Raw genomic sequence first — 25,284 nt, 5'->3', positions numbered from 1 at the left:
AGGCAGCGCGTGGGCGCCATTTTATCGCTGAGGTTGTGCTGTGGGCGCATGTGGGACGGCAAGGACGACGCTGGCGAGGGTGTGACGCGTCTCTTGCACGGTGACTACCGACGGTAGGGGAGTGACAGACTGAGAGGACTGCACGCGTTTCATGAAAACCGGGAGACGGCACACAGAGTGGTGGTGGTGGGCGGAGGACGGCAGCGTGGCTGGGAAGGGGGCGACCCTGCTCCCGCCTGTCCTGCCCGGGTGGCCTGGGCGGGCTGCGGGCTGCCCGACGCGTTGCTGATGACCGGTCGCAGCGAGCGCCACGTCTGTGCTCACAACCAACCCCACGGGGTCAGCATCAGGACTCGCCCGGACACCGCCTAACAAGTGGTGTGTATTCCCCCCCCCCCAGATTATTTGTAGAAAACATTAAAACCCATCCTGATTGCCAGCACGTCTCTGGGTGGAGCCACGAGACGCGGTGGGGACACTCTGGGAAGGGGAAGATGCCTCCCCACGCTGCCTTGCTTGATGCTTACTCTTTCGGGCGTGCCAGGCGGCCTTCCACCAGTCCCTCTTTTACAGTATTACTTATCTAAGACTCCAGGGGTGGAAGTTCCCAAAACCATAAGAAAAGGGCAGGAAAATCCTAGGAAGAACTTGCAACAGATCGAATATTCACCGTGACTTCGGTTTTGCACGGGCAGGTACACAAGTCGCCACGGTAACAGTGTGGGTAATCCTGTCCGGCAAACGTTGTCTCTGCTCCAGCTTCCTTTCCTCGGGCTCAGCCTGGTCCTCTTACTTATGTTGTGTGACGGATGCCCTGGGCCACCGTGGGAACCACCTGTGTGGCGGCTGCTGCTGAGCCCACCGTGCTGCCTGCAATACCCGGAAGGGTGGTGGGGGTGGGGGGGGACTCTGGGACTCGGAATTAGGAACTCTATTAATACAACCCAGCGTGTTAATACGCCCTAGGAGAAAAAATAGGATCGCCCCAACAGATGATTAAAAGACATTTATCAAAAGTCACCATCCATTCCTGATAAAACACATTTAGGAAAATAGCAAGGGATGGCGCATCTTTAACACGATAAAAAGAAGGAGAAAAAAAGGCGTGTCTCCACACAGCAAGCCGGAGTGCAGCATTACGGGTTAGTGTTGAAACTACAGACTTGCATTAAAACCTGGCTGAGACAAGGATGCCGGGGGACCTAAATGTGCCTGCCCAGGTGTCAAAGGCCCACAGGACGAGGGGCAGACAGACACGTGAGGAAGATGCTGGCACAGTGTTTGCAGAGGACGGAACTGCCTGCCGGGGGACGGAAGAAAAGCACGTGAAGAGCCATCAGAAACCGTAAAAGCCGTGGCGAGACAGCTAGCTCCAAAAATAATACACGAAAAGTCAATAGCTTCTTTATGTATAAGTGACAGAAAACAGAATGAAAGAAAAAGACCCTGTTCACAAGAACCACAAAAACATAAAGCGCCTAGGAAGAACCTAAAAAGAATCTCGCAGGATCTCTGCAAAGAAAACCCTCTGCTCTGCCGAGTGACGGACAGAAGCCCAGACCTGGGTGAGCGGAAGGGAGGCACCTTGCCCTTGCACGGAGACGCCCCGTGTGAAACGTCAACCGTCCCTTCACCAAACTAGGTACCCCGTGCAGTGCCAATACAGATCTAGAATGGATATTTTTGGAACCTCCTTCCCCTCAAAAAGATTCTAAAGTTCAGCTGGAAGAACAGTCGGGCGAATATAATCAAGAAAATTCTGGGGGGAAATAAGAGAGAACTAACTCTCCCATATATTAAAACTTATTATAAAGCTATAAGATTCCAAACAATGTGGCAATATAAAAATAGAACAATAGAGCAGAACAGAGTCGAGTATAATATCTGCTGGACCACTTCTATATGAAAACATATGATAAAAATAGCATTTAAAAGGCATAGAAGAAAGAACTCTAAACATTAGGGAAACTGGCTAACCCCACAAGACAAAATAGAGCTGGTTCTAGTTCTGACCTTGTCATAAATTTCAGATGGATCAAGTGGTTGAAAAGTATTTCATATTTTAATACATTAAAATATATAAAAGAGTAGGGGAAAATCAGGGTGACTTTTTTTTTTAATAATCTGAGTGTGACACAAAGCCAAAACTAAAACGTTAAAACAAAGACAGAATTGCCCACGGAAATTATAAAACCTTCGTATAGAAAAAGAACACATCACTAACAAGGAGAAATGGCGCTGATTAAAGTGTGTACGTATTTGAGCTTATGGTGGAGAAAAGGCTGCTGTCTTGAAAACATAAAGAGCTGTTAAAAACAATACGGAAAGCTCAATAAGCCAACAGAAAAATCACTGAGCACGGCGCAAACAGAAGAGGTGCACAGGAGAAATACAGACAGCAGGCGGCATGAGGGGATGCCCAACTCTAAAAGTAGGTGAAGGTTGTTAAGTAAACGACGTCGGACATTAACAATCCCGGGGATGCCTGGCGGAGCGAGGCTGTGGAGGAGACCCCTGCAGGCACCACTGGCGGGGGGCTTCGGATGGGCCCACCCTTTCGAGGTGGCAAATGGCAGTATTAATATATGGTCTTCTAGAGAGAGGCCCAGGGGAGCAGAGGCGCATGTACAAGGAAATCTACTGCGGCGGCACAGCAGTGAGTAATTGGAAACAACTCAGAAGTCAATCAATAGTGGATGGGTGAAATAAATTATGGCATAATCATAAAAGGGAACAACATGTAGTCATTAAAAGGAACGAGGCAGATCTGCAAACTGACACGTGAAGATGTAGGGGACATACGGCAAGTGCGAGGGCAAGCACAGAAATGGTACGTGAGCCCGCGGAGGGTCTGTGTGCACATGCGTGCGCGCGCGTGAGCACCCCCGGAGCTGATGGGCGGGTGCTCAGCCTTTACGTGTACAATGCCTGCATTTTTATCAGCGTGTACAACGTTGGGACTCAGGGGAAAACACTGAATACCAGAAACATGGACTCCGATCGGCAGGGTAGCTGCTTAGGGTGACAGACGGCCCCAAGGTCTTCCTCGGCTGGTGGGAAGGGAACCGCTCCCGGCTGCAGCTCCGAAAGAAGGCAAGGATTTCTTTTGTGCCTTCTATTCAACTCATTTGTCAGGTTTCTTTGTTTTCGGCCAGAATTATCTCAACTCCGGGGAAGCTCTTTAGGAATGTGAGTGGCAGCTCCTTGTCTTTGAGCAACATATGAAAGGGAAAGCAGAACAGGTTCACTTCTATTATTTACCTAACTTTCATTTCATAGATGACGTAGGCAGGTTTCTTTCCCCGAACATTTCGGCTTCCAGACTGAAAAAGAAGTGGGGATTCTGGGCGGTGAAAACATTCCACCTCAAAGGGAGAGAAAAGGTGCCGTGCTTCCTGCTGCACTTCGAGATCCTACCACTAGGTGGGGCGCGGGGACCGCACATTCTCAGGCTGCACCTAGTCCTTGCACAAAACCCGTGCACATTAATAAGCACAATGAAAGCTTTCCAAAAGCAGAGAGAATGAACAATTGTGCTGGAATATGAACATTTTGCTCTTATAAAACCGGGACTCTGCCATTTCACTGCTGATGCAAAAATCTTCTGCCTCGCTTTCTTCCTGCTGCATGTGGGTCTCCGTGGACCCTACCCTCACATTTGAGGGGTCTGTGGAGGCCGGGCGGAGCGGACGTCCCAAAGTTGAATTCGAACATTCTTTCTACCTCAAGCTGCCAAATGTATTTTCATTAATTTCACCTCAACGTCGTGACGTAAATGCTAGTGGAATCGGCCCCAAGCTAAATAAGCAATAAGCCCCATTTTTCAACACACAAACACATAAAGATGTCAGCTCAAACTGTTTACTAATTAACACTTAAAAAGACACAAATTAGATATGCGTGGCTAAGAGCAATTATAATCAAGACGAATTTCTCTAGTCATTTGGGAACTGAAAAAAAAATGCCTAATTGCTGGAACCAATGTTTTAAAAACTGAAATCACGCCAGTTAGCAAATATGTTCATTTAAGGAACATTCCACGTGACTACACTCCTGAGGATTGACTACAAACACGAGAACAAGGAAAATATTTAGGTATAAAATTAAAATTTTAAGCTCCCTTGGATTTATAACTTCTTCATTAAATATGTCTGCAAACAGCAGCCCATAAAAACCTGTAGCAATTAAGTGGTTAAATGAACTGCCTCCCTTGTCAATTTTAAGGGAGTGATTAATACTAGATCGTCCCTTTACTAATTAGATTCTCCCTCGTCTTTCAGCTTTAAAGTCGGATGAAAATGGAGGCTGTTTGCTCCACGAGGAGCCTGGTAGGCTAATGAGCACGTCCCCCGCCACGTCTCTGACGGTGGCACCTGCGGAAGGACAGGGTGAGTGGCGTGGTTTCCGTGAGGCTGGCAGCCGGTGGGGCACGGCTGTGCGTGGAGCCAGAAGGTGCTCCAGGCGCGTCACCTGCCCGGGCCCCTCGCCCACCGGAAAGGTCCGCTCCTGTCTTTAAACCTCGTGCGGCGCGAGAGCCCAGGCAGGGGGCGGCAGGTCGGCAGGTCGGCGAGCCTCGAGTCTGGGACTGACCAGCTGCAGGCCCGGGCAGCGGCGGGTGGGGAGGAGGGTAAACAGGCGGCCGCGCCGAGGGATTGCTGCAGAAGCCGCCGCCTGGGCTGCAGCGCCGGGGAGCTCCCGCCCTGGCTGCGACGGGGATCCATCAGCTGGAGAAATGGGGCAACTGCTTACAAGGGAAATAAAGAGCGGCAGAGACGGGGAATATTTATATGCCCATCTTCTCACTCCGAGGGAAGATGCTTCATCACGGGGGCTGGCTGCGAAATTACACTTCTCCAGGCTCTGAACACAGAGAGCCTTTGTCTGGGCGGCAGGGAGGCTGATAAGGGCCTCATAGGGACAACAGCTCCACGGGGTCACTCTCTGTCCTCCTGCAGAGCCAAGCTGGCTGCTGCCCAGTCCCCCGGGGGAGGCCGAGGTGCGGCAGGCCAGCCGCGCTGACGCCACCGGCCAGCGCCCGGGTTGTCTCCATGGCTGAGGGGAGATGAGCAAAAATTCACCCTCTCACGCCTCGAACTGGTTTGCACGGGCCCTGGGAGGACGGCAAAGCCCCTGCTCGGCGCGGGGGGAATGGGCGTGGCGGCAGGAGGATGGGGCCGGGCAGGAGCCAGGAGAGCGACAGCGTTCACGTGCGAATTTCTCTATTAATCACGGCGTCCTTCATCGCAGCCACCCGCGCCACCACAGCGAGTGTCTGAACCGTGAGAGGTGCTGCCTTTGCACAGATTTTTTTTTTTTTGGCAAAATCTGCTAGATGGCATGTACATTGATTGTAACTTTAAAACATGACCTTCCTTGCGTGTCTTTTGTGCAACGTAACCCGAGTGCGACACACACCACGACCCTGGGGAAATCCCTGCGAACGCAGCAGCAGCCGCCGTGGCACCAGCTCTGCAGCGGCACGGTGTGCGACAGCCCCGGGCGGGTGAGGAGGCCTGTGCGCAACGTGAGGCGCGGAAGCCAAGGGGCTGGCCCCGGGGCCAGACCTAAGAGGCAGACTTGTCCCCCTCCCCCAGGCATGCAGACTGGGAGACTGTCCTGTCCACACCCGGGAGTTGCCGACACAGCCCACGTGCAGCCCTGCAGACACGTGCCTGAGCAGGGTGTGGTCAGTGGCTCTGGGCTGTGATCCGGCCACGGCATGTCCCCTTTTCCTACTCTCTAGGCCTCCCTGGCAGCAGGGCCGAGCGGCACATTCTCCCTCGAGTTCGTCAGGATTGTGGGGGACAGGGATGCATTGCCTACCCACGGCCCAGGGGACGCCCCGTCTCCCTCCGTTACTCAGTGCCGGCAGCTCCTGGGTGGCAGACCTGGGTCCGCCGTGCGTCCTTGCTGGGTGGCCGCGGGCAGCTCTCCTGTCTGGCTGCTGCCTGCTCCCTTTGGTCGCCGGGGTTGGTTTCTCGGGGCTCCCCTGCTCCCATCCCTAATGGCCACGTTGCAGGTGGATTGGTCATGGGGTTCATTTGAGGGGTGACCTGTCCCTGAGGCCAGATGGTGGTGACAGGGCTTGGGCTTAAATTCAGAAACACCCTTCAGGCAGGGCACAGTGAGTACGGTTAAAGCCAGCAGGAAGGCACGGCGGCCTCAAGTCCGCACGGACAGAATGTGCTGCCTTCAGGCACGCACTTCTGTTCCTCAAAGTCGGGACCACCCTCCAGTGGATGGAGACTGCAGCCCATGCAGCCAGGGTCGCACCAGCCCTCTGTCTAGTCTGGGACTTCCTGAGTGACGGCGCATTGCTGCCATAGGATTCTGGCAGGTCACCTACTGTCTCGAGTCCAGGCTCCTCCTGTACAAGGGTGGACGTCGCTCCCCCCCTTGTGGGCGGGGAGAGTGAAGGGGAGAAGCACCTGCCCAGCCGGAAGCAGCCCCTACGCGGACGCGAGGCTCGCCTGCGGGGGACCCGGCAAGACCAGGGAGGTGTCACGGACCAGCGGGGAGATGTGTGGTCACAGGTCTGTGCCACCGAACCCAAAGGCAGTCCCCACCCTTCCTTACTCTATTCTATTGTGGGTCACCCCCCCCCGTTTTGGTTCATGGTGTAAAATACAAAGGTTTTTAGGGAGCAAAGCAAATTTCCAAGCTGAAATCTCTCTCCCCAGCCCCTACCAGGCCTATTAAGAACGGAACGGAGCAAAAGCACCATCATCCCGACGGGGGACACCCAGCTGCTCCCACGCGGAGCCCCAGAGCAGAGGCCAGCGGGCTGTGGGCGCCGCTTCTCAACTCAGGCCCCCGGCTCCCGGGAGCAATGCCGAGTTCACTGGCTAAAAGTAGCAATTTCGGGTTTATTTATGGAGAAAATCCTCGCATGCTGCTGCGGGAGGAGGAGCCAGCTCAGCAGGGCGTGGGGGCGTCAGCACTCTAGTCACCGTCACGTGCAGCAAGGGCGGCGTAGGTAACTTTGAATCCTGGGTTACACGAACAACTCCTTGGACTGCGGAAGATGCTCGTTACTGCTTTACACCCTGTTTGACGTCTCTAACCTCTCCCCACTCCCCCACGCTCTCTGTACGTCAACTTGAATTGACTTCAACAGCGAGTACAGACCTGCTGCTTTTAACCCACGACTGAGACTGAGAAACCCAGCTAGCCTCGGCCACCCGGGGGACACTCGGCCCCCAGGAACAGAGCAGGGTGACCGCTGCCCTCCCCCTCTACGCGGACAAGGAGAACAGGAACGATGGTAACGATCGTGACCGTGACGACAGCAGCGGTAAGTGAGGCGGGCGGTGCTCAGACCACTGACACGATTGTCCCGGTTAAACCCACACCTGCTATGGGGTACATATTTTTATCACGGTCCTGATTTTGCAGAAAAGGAAATAGAGGCTCAGAAGGGTTACGGGAAGAGCTGAGCCTCAGCCCCAGGTGGCCGACTCTGGAGCACGTCCCCCCTCCCCGGCTCTGCCTATCTTGACTCTGAGCACCCCACAGCGAGACGGGACCTTCTGAGGGAACACGCATGTGGGCCAGCTTTTGGCCCTTGGAGCATTATGGTTTACAGGGTTCGTACCACATGCCCTGGGCCCTACACTGGGCCCCTCCCCTACTTCACCCCATCCCGACCTCAAAGGCCCAGCCAGGGTTGGGACCCAGGTCGCCTGGCCTCCTAAGCCCCGTTGTCCCCACCAGCCCAGAGAGCCTCCGAGAGGCACATGGAGGTATGCGAAGCCTCAAGTCCTCGAGCTGAGCATGCAGCAGGTGCTTAAGCAAACGGTGCCACGTTAGGGCCCACAGGTCGGCAGGCCGGAGTGTGGTAGGACGGGAGAGAGCCAGACATTCGGGAGGCTGCACCTAACCCAGTGATGGGGCACTCGTTGTCGGCCAGCTATTCCCACATATGCTCATTCAGCATCCACAAAACACCCCTAGGAGACGGCTTCCGTTGCTATCCCCGGTTAAACAGAGAGGGTGTGACTTGGCCCCAGGCGGCGGTGGAGCTGGGTTGGTCCAGACGTCTGTCCCGTGACCTTGGCCCTGCTTCGCCCCCTGTGGCTGCAGGCTGCCTCAGAGGCCTGTCCCGCAAAGCGCAGGGGGCCACCACAGCCCCCTTGCTCTTGGGAAGGGCAGACAAGAAACTCCACGCGCACCTGGATTTCCAATGCACCAGCCAGCCTGGTCTCTTTCCCAAGTCATATATAAAAAAATCTATAGATGACAATCAGGTTTGGTTTTTATGATTTACTGAAAATCTAAGACAAAGGGGGACTTTTTTGTCTTGTTTTTGCTATGACAGGTTTAGAAATTTGTTGTACTACATTGATTCAATTTTCCCTGATTTCAGCCATCTTTCAATAATGCAACCCGCGTCTGCTGGCTGGGTACACAAGAGAAAACCCAGAGGAACTGAGAATATTGAAATGGTTCTACCATTTCCATCTTTGAGACAAATGTTCCTCTCGCAGGAGAGCTGGCTGCGGCACGTGACTGCCTAACGACCTGCCGGACGTGAAAGCCGACGCGCGCCCCGACACTGGCTCACGGAAACGGGGGGCGCCGGCAGGTCTGCCCCCGGCTGGACTCCACGCTCGGAGCTGTCCTCCGGCCCCAGCCCTGGGCTTCCTTTCCACTGGGGACACGTCCACACCCCGGGCCAGGCCGGGCCGCGCTGGGGCGGGGTGGGGTGGATTGAGCGAGCGCGCAGCGCCGGCCCCTGCTCTAGCACACAACAGGTGCCGGCACTTCCCAAACCCTCCTGGTAGCAGATAACGAAACAAAAGCAGGAAGAAAAGTCAACCCCGCACCCATCCTCCAGCCTGCACCTCCTCTGAGCTGGGACATTTTTTAAAATGGAGCAAGACTGGTGGCTCCATCTGTCACTACCGCCTCTTGATGTGGAGAAGACAGGACGTTGGTCATATCTGACCGGGAGCCACAAATACGGGAGAAGGGAGTCGCTCTCCCATGAAGTGCCTTTGAGTGACAGGAAAGACGGGCACCCACCTGTCCTGCCGCCCTCCCCTCTGGGCGGCCCTTACCTCCTTCTCGATCTCTGCCAGAGACTTGATGGTGATCCCCAGGAGGTCGAAGGGCTGCATCTGCAACACAGGGCAAGTCACCCTCTTAGACGGCTGGAACGTGCTCCCTCAGACCGCCCTGTGGGACCCCGTTTCCACCGGTCTGGCGACTCTGGTCGTCACTGGGGCACAGGGAGGAGAAGGGAGAGCACGCTGCGGCAACAGGCTGCAGGGCCACCGCTCGGTCGCGTGTCCACGGCAGTCAGGGGTCTCGGGCCTGCTGCAAGACTGTGCCCGTGGCTGACCCACTTGCCCGTCTTCTCCTGCTGCCAAAGAGACGCAGGTGGGCTCTTCCTTGCTGCAGCTGCGGGCTGGGAGGTGCCCAAGGCGCCGTGACGGCTGCACGTATTTGGCGGCCGTGGGTCTGAGGGATCGTGGGAGTCTCTTGTCCAGGACTCCGCGGGACCCAGGGAAGGGGATGGGGGATTCCGGGTCTCCGAAAATGCCAGGTGAATGAAGCAACCGTCCACCAATTACCACTTGAGAAATCCACGTGGTAAAAAAATGGTAACATCACGTTTTAATGAGAGTTTCTATAATTTCATGATGACTGAGGACCTTTCTTTGAAAACGGTGGCTTTTCGTCACACAGCATGAAAAATCAAACACACATGGCAACGACCATTAGCGGGAGGCCCGGGAAGCCTGGGCTGAAACACCTGGGGGACAGAGGGGGCCCGAGTCTGTGAGGCCCCCGGCCTGAGTCCTTGTGGTCACGTCAGTGTCCTGTGTCCCCGAGAGGGGCCGGAGCCTGGCCTCCTGGCGGCCTGGCATGAGCAGGTGAGGCCCGAGGGCCCTCACGGTCCTGAACCGTGGCAGCCCAGGGACGGGAGCGGGCTAGGGCCCTCCCCGTGCCAGCGAGACTGGCGCCGGAGTCCCAGGACTGGGTTCAAAACTGGGCTCAGCACCTCCTGTCCTCGCCTGCGAAAGGGCCTCCTGGCCAGGCTGCGCACTGAGCTTGAGGAGAGCAGGAAGCGCGGGGCGTGGGGCCGGCCCGAGTCCGTGGCCTTCGGCACTTGCTGACTCGGCGGCAGCACGTTCGCAGGGCGATCTTGGGACGGGGCCACCGAAGCAGACACTGCGCTCCCGGCTGCCGTGCCAGTGGCCACGGAGCAGCCTGGCTGTCTCTGCGCCGCCAGCCGAGTGGCGATCCCGGGATCCCGCAGAGGTCCAGCTGTTGCATCATTAGGCTCTAACTACCCCGCTAAACTCCCCCAATTTGGAGCTGGTGAGCAGGACAGAGCAGCCTCTCCCAGGGAACGGCGGGAGAGGCGCCAGCGTCTCCATGGCAACGCGGCCAAGTGGAGTCGGCTGAAGTTACTCAAGCTCTGCGTGTCACGTCACGAGCATTTTTCAAGATTAAGCTGCTTACTAGAAGGGTTCAGGGGAGGCCTATTATATTTCATGAAAATGGAAACTACAGAGCAGGTCAAATCGCAAGCCGGGTGGCTTTAAGCTGGATCCAAGAAAAACACTGAAGGATTCCTTAGCTGGTGCCCGAACTGGGGCCTTCGCGTTTATTAGCTACTCAAAGCAAACTTCTGCAGAAAGGATAAAAACCAGAAACGAGTTTGCTGGGCCGGCGCGGATGGGGCCGGCATGGCCGAGAGAGGGCCACTGCCACCTTGGGGCTGGCGCCAGCTGGGCGAGGACCCCAGGAGTGCCGGGGGCCGCAGCCCATGGCGGCACCTCACGTGGTCTAGTCAACCTTAAGGCCAGGCCAGCCCACGCAGCCCCTCCTGTCACTAACGGCGGCTGGGGGCCCAGCCTGGGCGCGTGTGCTCACGTGTGCCCTGTGGTCAGTGCTCCCGTGAGCGGGAGCCCACAGCTGGAGGCTCTGTGCCCGCACACGGGGCCTCCCAGCCAGAGCAGGGCGTGCGGTTAGCACAGGACGCACGAGTGACAACGGGAAAGCCGGGCAGCCTCCTTCACGCGGGGAGCTGTCATTGCTAAATAAGAAAGAACAAAACAGACTAAGCTGGGCTTGGGAAACAGGAACATTCACGCAGCCCGCGAGGTTCGGTTGATTAGCCACCACGTGTGACCTGGGAGAGGCTCAGCTGCGCCCGAGCCGCCTGCTAACCTGTCTCAAGCTTCTCCCTGTCCCCTCAGCCACGTTCCCCTCACTCTTCAAGCTCCTGCGACTTGAGGCACTAGCTGGAGGGGCCAGAGATGAGCAGACCCACCCCAGCCCTCGGGAAGTGGAGCAGACGCAGGGGCCACCTCCGGGGAGAGAGAGGCCACCCAGGCAGACGTGAGTCCAGAGGGGCCGGGGAGGGCGAGGGCCGCCAGGACAGCCCTGTGCGCTGTACCAGGATGGTGGGACTTCAGGCTGAGGGTGGCAGAGGAAGGGCGAGCATGCATGAAACTTACACTTTCTGGAACACAGGAAAACTTCTCGGAAATCATAAAAGGCACACCATCCATTGCTGCAAAAGAAGAAAAGAAGGAAATGGCGTTGAAGACACTGCCCATGCCTGCTGACCTAAGGCGTCAGCACAGAGTATGAACGAGTTCCTGGCTGGCGCCAGCTGGCACCCAGCTCAGGTGAGCGGGAGCTCCGGGGTGTGAGCAGGAGCCACCCCTGCTCCCGAGACCCACGACCCAGCGAGGGAGGCAGGCGCCCCACTGGTGCTGAACACCAGGCAGATGTGTGCACAAGAGCTCTGGGAGCAGAGGAGGGCTGGTCTGGGCCCCCATGTGCCACCCCCGCACGGGAGTGTGGCCTCCAACTTGTCAGTGGTGGGACCCGCCAAGGGACTGACAGCAGGAAGCAGGGGACAGAGGCTTGGCAAAGAGGTGGGCAGAAAGCACGATCATCAGACGTTCTCCACGCAGCCGGCGGGCTCGTGGGAAAGCCCAAGTTGGAGGAAGGAGTAGTTCTGGAGTCAGACTGAGCTTGGATCCTGGCCGTGACTTCAGATGAACAACTGAAGCTACTTTTAAAACGCGGATGGCACCGCCTACGTGAAAGCAGCACTGTGCGTGAGGAGCGTCACGTGTGGGGTGCCGGCTGGCGAGCACGCAGGGGGCAGGCACTCTAGGTGGGGGGAGGGTCACCCGTGCTGACTCTCGGCTGCTCAGTCCTGGGCTTCGACTCAAGGTGCGCCAGTGTGCTCGACTTCAACAGGACGAGAAAGCCAGGGTGTGAGACGGAGACCCAAGGAACGAAAACGCCGGGGCCCAGAGGTGCAGTCCCTTTTCTGCAGAATGCCCCCCCCCCACATCCACCCTGTCCCAGGTCATCACTGCCAAGGGCACTTAGAGAAAAACACGACCTGGAGCCGGCTCTGCAGAGAGTGCTTTCTATGAACTGCTATGTCGTCGTCGCAGAGGAGGAAACCTCGCCATGCTGGGGGAGCAGGTCACACCGGGCACGATGTGACACGGGCACTCACAGTGTGGGCACGTGGTGCCACTCGGGGGTACCGACACGTGGGCAGAGACCTCTCCCGGCATCTGAGCAGAGTCAGGAGCGAGTGGGGCCACGGGCCTGTGCCGGGACCTGGAGCCCAGCGGTCGGGGCCGGGGCCTCACCCCGAGGGTCTGGTTTTGTGGTAGGCTGTGGTTTTAGGGAGAGAGGGAGTGAGCAGGATAGGAGCCGTGGTGAGTGGGCTCCCCAGGAAACGGCACTCTTCGCTACCCCCAGTGTCTCCTGACGTCAGGCCTACTCTGGCATCTAAGAGGCACAGAGTTCCTTCCAACCTTCATAAAGAGCAGCAGGAGCAGAAGGACACAGAGCAGGAGCGAGGGAAGTTACAGAAAGAAAAGACGTCTGGGATAAATCTGACTGGCAAGAGGAGTCCAGTGGCTTGTTTTAAGCTATGTTCGTACTATATTTTAGTGAAGAAAATAACGAGACCTTCTCTGGTCAGTACGAAGGGAGAGACAGAGCGCAGCCGGCTCCAGCTGCTGCACCGAGGCCTCCTCCTCCCTGGGAAGCCGCTGCCCCAAGCTCGGCTGCTGGGGCCCCCAGGGACACCTGTGGTCAGAGGCCTCCTGCCGTCACCTGTGCCCCTGCAACCTGCGGGAACCGCACAGAGGAGTGAGGGTGGAAACAGAAAGGAGGGCAGGGGAAAAGCCCAGAATAATCTTACGCAGTACACCCATGCATTCAAACATACAAGTGCAATCTGAGCACCTCCCTGTACTTGCTCATTTACGGCTGAAAAAATTCAGTAGTGAATAAAGAACCCCCAAAAACCCTTCTGGAGGGGGACGGAACCAAGTCCCACCCAGTATCCAGGACGAGGCATGCCAGGATCCTGCCATCCCCCACCTCTGCCCAGTGCCAGGTGCGAGCCAATGCTCACCCTCACGGCATGCTGACTTCTGAGCCCTCCTGAGGTCACTGAGATGGGCTGGGAACTTGCATCATTTCTGATCATTTTACAGATCTGGAGGCAGAGGACTGGAGAAGCTGGAGCTTGCCAGGGTCTACCAGGTAGGAAGCAGTGACCCCAAAGCCCCAGAGGGCACAGCCTCCTTTACCTGTCCTGTAGCTCCCGAGGTCCAGTCTGCCACGGCCCAGTCATGTGCCAGCTTGCCGCAGGTGTGTTTCACACGCCCACCCTTCTGTGGCTTCTCCCGCCTACCAGACAGATGCAGGTGTCTGGTGCCAAGTGCCGGAGCACAGGCCCGGCTGGAGACCCACTGCCTCCTCCCTCCCCAGTGGGTGTCAGAGACCTTATTAGTGTTTGGGGGTGAAGAGCTCCCTCTCACTGGCGGTAGGTGCTGGATGTAATGTATGTTTTGAGAGCTTATATGTTAAAAAGGTGGCAAGGTGACCTGCAGAGACCTGATCACACTTGGGAACCGAGAGCTGGGGAGTCCTGAGGACTGGAGAGAGGGAGGGAAGGGGCTCGCCCCAGTCAGAGGCCGTCAGTTCATCCTGCTGGTGCCTCCGAAGGCCAGTGGGGGGGGGGGATTTCCAAACAGGGTCCTGGCTGTATCTCAGGCCCTATGCCCCTTGCAGGCGCCGCCTTCGAGGCCTTCGTTTTCCATTCCACCCTCTGTGCCTGTGCCCTGCCGGCCTCCCGGGGTCCGCTGAGGGCCTCTCCTGCAGGAAGCCCTCCCTGGGCCTACCTGGGGACTGGCCGGGCCTCCTCTCCTGGAGGGTCCCCATGAGGCTCACCCCTGCATCCTATGTCCCCGCACAGGTAAGGGCCTGTCCCCAGGACAGGGATCTTGGGATCTGGGTGGGGGGCTGTGGCCTGGGGCACCTGTGTCTAACTTCTCTGAGGACCCGGGGAACGGCTGACCCACCCCTGCTGGTGCTGAGGAGGAAAGCCATGGGTGGGAGGAGTCTGAGAATCACCTCCTAGGGGCTGGGGAGATCTAAGCAGGGAGGGAATTGAAAAAAGTAATTTATTGAGGTGAAATTTACATAATATAAAGTTAACCAAAGTGAACCATTCAGTGGCACTGAGCACATTCACAATGTCATGCGACCGCCACCTCTGTCTAGTTTCTGAGCACTCCCACCCTTCAGAGTAAACCCCCTTACTTTTAAGCAGTTTCTCCTTCTTCCCATAAGGAATGTCTTTTTCTCCCTCCAACTGAGGGTCTTGTCTTTGAGAGAGAAGAATCCAGAAACATGGCGGTCCCTTAAGACTGCCTGTCTGGGCCTGGTGGCCTGACCTCCATCCTGTCGTGTTCCTGCCCAGTTAGGTGTGACAGGGGTGAGGAGGATGGGTTTGCCCAGACTGGCTGTCTGACTTGGAGGGCTTTACATAAAAACCGATGAGGAAAAAGTAACTTGCAAAAACTGCATGCCAGTAATGATGGCATTTTGATGTACATATATATAATATGTAGATATCATGCATCTTCATGATACATAATGTATAATACATATTTACACGGTATGTGTACATGTAAACGTACACACATGCGTCCCCCCCCACACTCCTGCGGGGTTGTCTCTTAGCCACTGGGTGCCTGGCGGTGGGCAGAGGACCCAGTACAGCTCCCAGCCGGCTGGAGGGAGGCTCTTGCGGAGGGCCCCCCCCCATATCACCTTCCAGAGGGACGTGTTCCCTCCCAGACCTTCTGAGCAACCAGGGAGTCGCAGGGTGATGGCCAAGCCGCTCACGTGAGCACATCTAGGTGCCTGGGTAAGGCACACCTTCTGTTCCTGGGGCAGGCTCGACAGTAATTTGTTACAGAAAAGCCTCTTGCAAAGTGACATTCTCATGGGAACACAACAAAGGGGTCCCCTGGGAGAGAACGGAGGGGAGACACGTTCCTGAGACCATCTAGGAAGCCAGACGCAGGGAGAGGGTGGCCTGCGGGACCCGGTGGCCGACACATCCCAGCTGGGCCAGCGGCAGAGGCAACAAGAACCGCTGGGACCTGGTCCTGATCGCGAGAACCAGCCGTCCGGCACCGCCACGGAAACAGGACGATCGCTGCTTTGCCTGGAGTTCATGACAGAAAGCACGGTCAGGTGCTCCTCGTACTCGCCCAGGAAACAGATTTTAACTAACTTGGGGAAAGGAGGACAAGCGGACAGAATCCAAGGGGCTGAAGCTCCCAGCGGGAGCTGAGCTAGAGGAACAAGACCTCGCCCAAGCCCTTCTCACCCACACGGGGTCTCCAGTCGCCAGGAGCCTGCGAGAGTTGACGGAGCAGAGATCTGCCCACCAAATTCACTTATTTTTAAAAATCTAGTATATTGAAGATTCAGACAGGCTGAAAGAACATGGGTTTCAGCAAAGCATTTGACAAAATTTCTCATGTTATCCATGTAGACACGATGGATAAATGTGGCTGGAGTTGTTAAGGTTTGGAGGATCCACAACTCGTTACCTGCACATTCCAGAAGCTGATTAATAGACCCGTGTTAACCCTGAGTGACCTCTCTGAGGGTGACCGGGCGTTATCAATTACTTAAATGAGGCTGCACATAGTGTGCTTGCCCAGCACGTGGCTGATGGCAAGCCTGGGTAGACGGTCTATAAACTGGATAACAGAGTGGAATCCAGTAAGGATCTCAAGAAGTTGGGATCACGGGCTAAACTTAATGGATGGAGTTGACCAGAGGTCAGTGTAGAGTCCTGTAGTTTGGGTCTAAAAGCCCAGCTGCGTTAGCTGGAATGACAGACTTGGAGTAACAGCAGGAGACAGGAGAAATGCCTTGGTTGTGGTTAAGTCACTGATGCGATCTGACTATTTAGAGAAGGGGGTGCCAGCACAGGGTAGGAGTTCTGCAGTCCCGGTGCCCAGGAGGAGCAATGGCCCATCTTGCTCTGCCCCGAGCTTGAGTGTGGTGCTTGGTGCCCAGACTGCACTCTCAGGGGGTCACCCTCCAAAGAGGCCGGGATGGTGAGGGGACTTGAAGCCAGACCACATGAGCGAAGAGCAGCAGCCACCAGGTCTGATGTCCCGGCAGGCAGGATTCTGCCCATTTCTGCTCACCTGGCCCCTGTCTGGCATCCCCAGCGCCCAGCGTGGAGCCAGGCGTGTGCGCAGGGCAGCGGGAGGGGGACTGGGATAGAGAAGACAGGAAGGGGAACAGAACCAAGTCACATTTCAGACCTGTCACAGGAAGGGCGCTGAACTGGTCACACATGGTCCAGTGGGGAGACCTCCCCTTCCTCTGGGGAAGATGCAGCGAGGCGGCCCCTGCCCCGGCAAGAGAGGGACCAAGCAGCACTGGCCACGAGGGCCAGGACGGCCGCCAAATGCGGGGTCGGGCGTGGTGCATGTTGGGTGGAAAGCCGATCTGTGGGACCACTAACCCCTCCTAATTCCATAACACCCGTTGCTACTCTTCTTATCTGGGCTGCCTTTCCATGTTTTAAAGATATATTTGCCAAGCGTGTCTTAAAATCAATGGCAGAGATTCTTGACTTATCCCAAAAGTGGGACATGAACCATCATGAACCATCTCTCCATCCTGGCTTCTTGTGGGGCCACGTTTACATCCTCCCTTTCTTTTTCCCCAGCTAAAGCTGGCATCTGTCTTCGCTGCCTCCTGGAGCTGAGAGACTGCGATACCTGTTTCCGTGTTCCGTCTACTGCCGAGTCCCGCTCGGGCCGACACGCTGTCCCAGGAGCTGGGGACAGAGCCGTGGACCAGGGGTCTGCTCTCACGGAGCTACACTCGGGGTGCACATTTTCACCTCGACCTGCCCCCCCCACCCACTCGGCCTGGGGCTCGGGCGGGGCTCCTTGTGCTGCCCGGCCAGTCCGCGGTCACAGCACCTGTCCTTGAGCACAGCGGTCTTTCCAGGCCCTGCTGCTCTCAGTGGGATGTGAGGATGCCCCTGAGCCTGGGAGGCAACAACATTCTCGCCTGGCTCGGCTCGACAAAGCAGAGAAGGAAAGGAAGCCCGCGTACACTGCCCACACACGAGGTCACGAGCACATGTCAAATAACTCAGGCCGTGGCAGGACTGTCTGCAAGTTGTATTTATGGGAACTGAGGCTTAGAGGAGTTACGAGCTTGGGTGCAGCCAGGACTCAAACCCACAGTCCAGCTCGCGCTGGCCTGCGGCGGGCCGTGGCGGCGAGGACAGGCCTGGGAGCTGGGCAGGCACAGACGTGTGGCCGTGTGCAGAGCCTTCGCTGCCCTGCCTACGCCGCAGCTCTCTCAGCAGGCCGCGGCCACCGGGGAAAGAAACGAAATCAGACAATGCGGGGAGGGCTGATCAGCCAACTCGGCTCTGCTGTCATCAAAAGCCACGTGTCAGGCAGGTCTCCTTTCAGTACCAGGCCAGCGTTTTCTTCTTCTTCTGGGTTTAAAGAATTTTTTTATTTTTTTAAATTTTTGATGGCACTTTTAACAAAACGCTGATCCGCAGCACCCAGCAGCATTCAGCAGATGAAAGCAGGGATGTGCCGGGGGCTCCATGGCGCAATTAGCATTCTCCTAAACAAACGAGCTTCAACAGAGCTGTAATTAAGCAGGCCTGTAATTAAGTATATGCCCTTTATCATAACGATCATGCTTAAAAATGGCATGATGCATGGAACTCTGTTATTAATGCTGTAATCCCAAACTGAAGTGCGAGTACATAGAAATCAGCGTGTCAGGCCTGTCACCGGAGTGTTTGTAAAATACATTAAAGAAAAAAACCAGAAAACAATGAGCTCATTCAACTGTTCTTTTTACAATCAGGCACTACAAGTCAAGAGGATTGTGAATGCTTACAGATTCTGCAGGGTTTAAACAAATAAAGCTCTAATCTGCTACTGTATTAATCCCACCCCCTACTTTAAAGAAGGAAAAAGCGGGTGGCAGGTTTTCTTCTGCCGGCTGACCCGAATACCTGTCTCCGCTATTCTTGGGGAAGCGGGTCCAATTTGCATACTGTATTTGCTTGGACATAAAACTGGATTCCTGCTTGCGCAGGCAGCTCTGCCATGAATCTGTAGGGACTCTGCCTGGCAACGGGACGGGAAGATAGCTGCCGCGTCCTCCCCTCGTGTGGGGACTGTAACTTTAACCGCCAAGGCGGCCCCCAGAGCCACCCCCAGTTCTCCCCTCCTCTCGCCCTTCCGCAGGCTCAGCGCAGACCCGCGGCTGGCTCCCCTGGCCTCCGGCCCCGGGACCACCGTCGCCCGGACACCCACAGCCGCTCAGGGCTGCCGCCCCCGCCCCCGCCCACGTCTCCACGAGCAGAAGCCGATCCACACGTGGGTGAATTCCAACATGCCTGATAAAGAGAGTCATAAAGTCATGCTGTAAAAAGGTAAAATTAAGAAGAAAGCCTGCATTACCAGCGTCTCAATTGTTATCTGCCTAAAGTTGTCAAGCGGTGTTAAGTGAACTTGAGTAACAGTACCCGCCAAGTACTTGTAGAGGTGAGGGGAACAATGTGGCTTACTGGCAGGTAGTCATTTTCCGGAGTAAAATTAAATGCAGTTGCAAGGGTGGGAGGCCTTTAACTCCTGTACCTGCTCGCGGCTCGAGGCCGTAAATAGCCAGCAACCCCAGCCCTTCCTTCTCCCCATCCCGTCCCCGCGGTGCCTCGAAAGTCCTTTACAACTTGTGGTGGGAAAAGTGCCAAGGACTCAACATCTCGAGGCCATCCCTCAAAACTCATCTGCAAACCAAATCGCGGAGATGCTTTCTAGGTGATTTCACTTTGGAGGGATTCCTTGGAAGGTGTCTGGAGATGCCTCCAGAGCTGCCTGCTCAGCGACGCCCCGATGGAGTTTACACAGGGCCAGCAACTTCCTTCCACATCCCCAAAGTCACTTGTCTGCCACGTTATTCACAAGCCAAAGGGAGGGATTTATCAGCCAGAGCCAGAGCCCCCCGAGTCCCGTGCACGAGCCGGCGCCGGGGAGCAGGGAGCATGGGTGCCCGGCGGACACGTGTGAGCTCCCGCAGGCTTGGCCCCGTGTGAGTCTGTGGCTTTGGGCAAGTCACTTAGCCTCCAAGTCAGACATTCGTCTGTCAAATAAGGATAAGCATGCCCCCCCACCCCCCGCAGCACGCTGAGGGATGCGGCAGCAGACAGGAGGGTAGTGAGCACAGCCCGCCGACAGCAGCCCCCGGCGAACAGGAGCGTGGCTGGGATCTTACGTATGAGCAGCAGGAATGAACTTGGATCAGGGCCCACCCTGACTGTGTGATTTAGGACAGCGTTTTGTCTCTCGGAGCCTCTCTTCCCCAGCTGCAGAAGAAAGGAAATAGTAATACCTGGACTGGTATGAAGTTTAAATGAGATAAAAACATAAAGCCCTAGGTAGAAACTAACTGCTCAATAACTGTTAGCCGTTATTATATTGTTGTTATTATTATTATTGTTGCTGCACAGAGGAAGATGCCCTTCCAGGGCAGACGCCCTCCTACCTGCTTCCACACAGAAACGTAAGTGCGGCCACATGAGATCACGTAACCCCTGGGCTGCGAGTCCCAATCCAGAGACCTCTGAGGTAGGGACGAAGTGTTTGCTGAGGGCCTACTCAGCAGGCCCCAGACCTGGCTCTCCCTGGCGTCTCGTCTGTGGCGTCACAAGACGGGCCCCATTCTGAAGCGAGGCCCTGGCTGAGTCCAGGAAGCCGGACATTGCCTTCGAAAAGAGCCCTCAAAGCAACGTGAAGACAACTGTCCCCCGTGTCAGGAGGTGAACGTTCGAGGTCAGTCAGCAATGCCACACTCTTCAGAATGAGGGACGTTCTCTGAGGTTCTGTCGGGCATGGGCAGCCCCCTCCCCCCCACGACCTCCCCCCAGAATCCCCCGCTCTACACAGAACACCCGGCAGTCGCTGCCACCTTAACTGTGGGCCCACGTCACCTCTCCACATCCAGCGTCTGGCCCTGGGGCGCCATGCACCCCTCAGGCAGGCCCGGGGCAGCTCTGAACGCCAAGGGAGAGGGTGGAGGGCGGCCGCCCCACACTCTGCTCGATGGAGGGACTGAGGCCTGGCCACTGGCTGCAGAGGGGCATGGGGGAGCCAAGGCGACTCTGGGGTTCTGGCCCAAACGACTGGGAGACGAGATGCCAGGGACTGACCTGGGCGCGGGGGCCAGTGCGGAAGCAGCAGAGCAGGGCGTGTCGGGCCTGAGGGGCTTGTGGGCATCCAGGGGGGGACACCCAGTCAGCACTGGGGAACACCACGAGCAAGAGCGAGGACGGGCTGGTGAGGGCTGCAGGATGGAGCCACGGATGGCAGGGGTGGGGCAGATTGGAAGTTACCAGCGTGGTGGTAACTGAGACCATGAGAGAAGATGAAATATTCTGAAGAAAATGCAGTGAGAAGAGAGGCAGGCTCAGGACAAAGTTGGCAGAAACAGCGGGAGGAAGATGAGAATGTGCCGTGTGATGTCGGGTCAAAGCCGGGGGCGCTGGCATAAACTTGGTTTTAATGTGCAGATGTAGATAGATGTGTGAGTACATATCTGTGTGTGTGCACACATATGTCCACAGACACACACGCAACACGTGTTTCTCTCTGCTGAGGGCCTAGTGAAGGAACCCTCAGGGGCAACACGCACACCCAGTACCCAGACTTTGGTTTCTGGAACGTTCCTCTAAAAGAAACAGAGGCTCTTTGGAGAAGTCGATGATTGGGGACGGGGCGGGGAAAGGACAAGCCAGCAACATTCTGTTGGGGCAGAAAGTAAAGACGGTCTCACGGAGTCCTGGGGCGTGGCCGGACGTGGGCCCCACCTGGAGCGGCTCCCCACTGGCTACGTATGGGACAATCTGAGCATCAAAATAAATAATGATAATAATGAGTAAGAATCCAGTAGTCCACAGCAATATAGACAAACACCTAGGGAGGAGGGAAAGCTCTTCCTCACAATAAAATGCCAACCGATAAATACAGAGGGGAACGACGGAGTTATAAAAAGCAATGGCTGCTGAAGCCGAGGCGAAAACTTGAGGAGGAACAAGATACTCACATAGTCCTAAAGTATCTCTCACGTATTGCACATTAATTACGAAGGGAAAAACGCAACTCTGTGGCGAAGGAACCTTCAAACAGCACCTTAAGCAGGTAACCCAGGCCAACTTCACCAACACGGGTCATGCCAACGCCGCGGGCGCGGCCATGCTGCTCTGCGGATGACCCAGCAGTGCCGCAGCGGGATTCCTGCCAGCCCCGACACGGAAACCCAATCACGAGGAAACACCCAACCGGTCCAAACCAAGGGATTCTATACAAAGTTTAACTTGCGAAGAGGAAGGTAAGACCGGGAACACTCAGGGAGTCTTCACACGTCCTAGTCATTACAGCCCCAGAAAAGGTGACGTTAAGTTAGAATTATTTCAACCCAGTCTGCTTTCCCACAAGAGTCAGTGGCATATACGGGGCTACTGCCTGTCTATCCCACAGCGGACATCCAACTTTAATAGAAACGATCACGAACGCCAGATTTTCTTAGCTATAAAGCGTGTATCTCTAGGGCACCGGAGAAAGTGCTCTAAAGCACATGTAGATAAGCCCAACAATGCAACACTCTCTTCCTCCATAACCACTCCTGGCACTTGTCAGGACCAGAGGTGTCTTTTGGTACGGGCGGTGGTGGCAGACTGCGAACACGGCCACACGGCCCTCCTATCCTTGTGTGCATGCGCCTTGGAACATGACCTGTCGCTTCTCCCATCAAGAGGTATAATCCATTTCTTTACTGCGAGCATCCGGGCTTGGCCATGTGACTTGCTCTGGCTAACGGGGCATTAGCAAAGGTGACACCAGCAGAGCCTTTCAGGTGCCCGTGCACGCAGGCCCGACTCCCCCTGCCGGTCGACTGTGAGACGAAGCCCAGAGCAGCCTCCTGGGGGAGAGAGACCAGGTGGGGCACAGGTGAGCAGCTGAGGCCCCCTGGACCAACCACTGTCAGCTGCCAGACATGAGAGTGAGGCCGCCCCAGGCCATCCAGCCCCAGTCTGGCCGACCCAGGCCAGAATCACCACCCGCTGACCCACACAAGCATGAGAAATTATAAATGTCGGTTGTTTTCAGCCCTAAGTTTTAGGGTAGTTACACAGCAAAAACTAACTGATGATGGTGGTAGGAGGGCCTGCATCTTTGAGAAGAAGTTCAGATAGATTTTTCCAGAAACTATCGGCTGTCTCAGAACAGAGTGAGTTAAGAGAAGGGCTTTGGTGTCAGACAGCCCTGGGTTCAAATCCCAGGCCCACCAGGCACTAGCTCTGCAACCACAGAGCACACTATCGACCTCTGTACATGGGGCAGCTTATTCCAGGGGAGATGCAAGGATTCAGAAAGATAATGCATGTAAAATAAATGCCGGGCGTGTGTTAGCCATTACCACCACGGCGACGTACAAAAGCTGATCGCTGCTGGAAGGACCCGTCCTCAACCCGCTCCCCCAGCAATCTGGAGGCCACCTGTGCATTTAGAGGGCATAAGCTCCACAGTGGCCCTACCAGCTCCTAGCATCTTAGCGCATCCAAAAATAACTGCTGGGTAAATAATAATAAAGGAACCGGCCTTCTTGTCAGGGGCCCAGGTATGGCTCAGTCGAGTCTCAGTGTCCCTGTCTGTGAGTAAAAGGGCTGGGCTAGGTCAGTGACTCTCATCCTGGTGCTCACCTGGTGAGTTTGAAACAGCTGCTGCTGCCTGTTTACCTCTGCTCCCCACCCAGTTCTCTGATTTAACCGGCCCGAGGGTGGGCTCTGGGCATCAGCATTTTTCAAAGCTCCAAGGTGATTCTAACGTGTCCTGGGCTAGAGGACGTCTAAGATCCAGCTCTGACAGTCTTCAGTCTCGCTAGCGGTGACAGTCACTCTAAGTATTAAGTATGCATTGGTGATTTGAGAACCTGGATTTAGACCTGAGAATGCAACTTACAAAATCCACTAAGTTGGCCCATCATAGGTGACAGCGGATTTCTGCAATCCTCATCCAAATTCTACTCATACAGGCTTCGCAAAAATATTAATAGTACACGAAGGTAACAGTAGGTCCGGGGCCAGATGCCCTCCCTTTCCTCCCTGGGACCGCAGGGTGTCTGAAGCCAGTACAGACCCTCCCACTCTGGAGCGCACAGCACTAGGGAGTGTCTGTCCAGGGGAAGAAACGAGCACCAGGCCACAGACGCCCTGGGAGGCGTCACCATCTCCACTGTACCAAGAAGGAACCCGAAGCTCCAAAAGGAGGGGACTTGTCAGGGTCACAAAGCCGGCAAGTGGCAGAGCTGGGGTGGGCATGGCGACCTTCTAAGTGCACTGTCCTCTACATGAAGGAGGGGATGGGAGCACCTTCCCACGTGACACGAAGCAGCAGCCATGCAAAGATGGAAGCAGAAAGGAGGGGTGAGAAAGCGAATGTAAGCTCCGTGGAGTTAAGAGACGCTGGGGTGACCACGCGCAGTGTCCTCTGGACACCCTCACAGGCAGATGCCGCGCGTGGCCAAGACAAATACTCCCGCCTCGGACATCTCCGGAGTTATCTTTCAAGTGCAGACCTTATCCTGTCATTCCTTTACTTAACAACTTCGACTGTTTCCTAACGCTTACAGGGTGATGTCCGAATACCGCGGTCCAGGCCCTCACGGGCCGACTCCAACCTCGCTTTGTTCCCTCGCTGCCCCCCCTCACCTGCACACGACACATCAGGATCTAGCTACCCCCACCTGCTCCCACTTCCTACCGAGTCACGTCTTCTGTACGCAACGTGCCCTTCTCCTTCCGTGGGCTCAGCCTGCAGAGCCTGCCCCTACTTACCCACTCTGAACCCCTGAAGCATGGCACTCAGTGGTCTGTGCTCCCAGGGTGACTGTGCTCTGATCACCTGTCCGAACGTCTGCCCCGGTCACGCCCCCTCTAGCCCGGGTCCTGCAGGCTGCCGGCCCTTTCCATAGCCGTGCACAGAACAGGTGACAGGCACAGGAAGGAAGGAAGCTGCGTGTCCAAAGGAAACTGCTTCGTCATGGGAACTCTTTGGGGCTCTGTGAAAAGGGACATTCCAACTTCTTTTACTCGGATTCCAATGATTTAATGACTCATTTATTTGCCCAAGTACTTTAACAGAGCAGGCTTGAGTATTTGCACAAACTGGAAAGATACAACCTCAACATAAATTTTACTGAAGATTTGAAAAGAGACTGCCCACCACAGGTTACAAAAAAAAGGTATAAAATGTGACATTTTGGTATCACAGCACAGACCTTGGTTAGTGGGATCAGGTCATCCATGACCCGAGCACCCTCAGGAGAACTGGGAGAATGGAGGATGGAGGCTGCGGAGCCTCAGCGGAGCCCTGGGCTGCAGGGTGAGTGGGGGGCGGGGGGGGGGACAGGGGTTGGGGGGGCAGTCACCTGGGAGAGGCTGCTGGGAAGGCCCAGGCCCCCCCTCCTGCAAGCAGCCGAGTGACAGGAGCAGACCAAATGCAGAGGGACCTGCCCTAGCATGCCTGGCAGCAATCTAAGTGCCACCCACACTTTGCGTGAGACGGCAGCGTCTGCACGCATCCAACCAGGTCATCACTCAATGATAGGACTTCATCTGAGGAGGAAAAAAGGCATTTCTATGTTGGGTCTTTCCCCACTTTACAGAAAGCTGAAACACTGGAATTCCGAGTTCAGAGCCAAATGCCTGGCCTCCCTCCTCCTCGCGTGGCCACTCTCGCGGATCTAGCGGAGGCGGACGCTGCCCCCGGGCCTTGCGCACGCCTGTGGAAAGCCAGGCGGCCTCAGAACTGACCTGTCCTCGGGGTGGGCGCGGGAGGACGATGCCAGACCTACACACAGGTGCGT

The 25,284-nt window shown here is 56.0% G+C and overlaps 1 protein-coding gene across 5 annotated transcripts in view; it reads right to left on the bottom strand.

Moving 5' to 3' along the window:
• Nucleotides 1-25,284, bottom strand: part of MVB12B (multivesicular body subunit 12B) — a 162,483-nt gene that overhangs the window by 6,601 nt on the left and 130,598 nt on the right. For 2 of the 5 annotated variants that reach the window (XM_020289479.2, XM_012771935.3), the window contains exons 8-9: nucleotides 11,472-11,527; nucleotides 9,060-9,119 (exon numbers count right to left, since the gene is read on the bottom strand). In XM_020289479.2, coding sequence (XP_020145068.1) covers nucleotides 9,060-9,119; nucleotides 11,472-11,527 — 116 coding nt within the window. Of the gene's footprint in view, nucleotides 1-8,922; nucleotides 9,120-10,000; nucleotides 11,528-25,284 lie in introns of those variants that run through there. The other 3 variants (XM_076009042.1, XM_076009043.1, XM_020289478.2) reach the window with 2 other exon arrangements.

Source organism: Microcebus murinus, chromosome 12 (genome assembly GCF_040939455.1).
Source record: "Microcebus murinus isolate Inina chromosome 12, M.murinus_Inina_mat1.0, whole genome shotgun sequence".
NCBI lineage: Eukaryota > Metazoa > Chordata > Mammalia > Primates > Cheirogaleidae > Microcebus > Microcebus murinus.
Note: the sequence above shows the minus strand (reverse complement) of the source record. Positions and strands in the feature narration are given on the sequence as shown.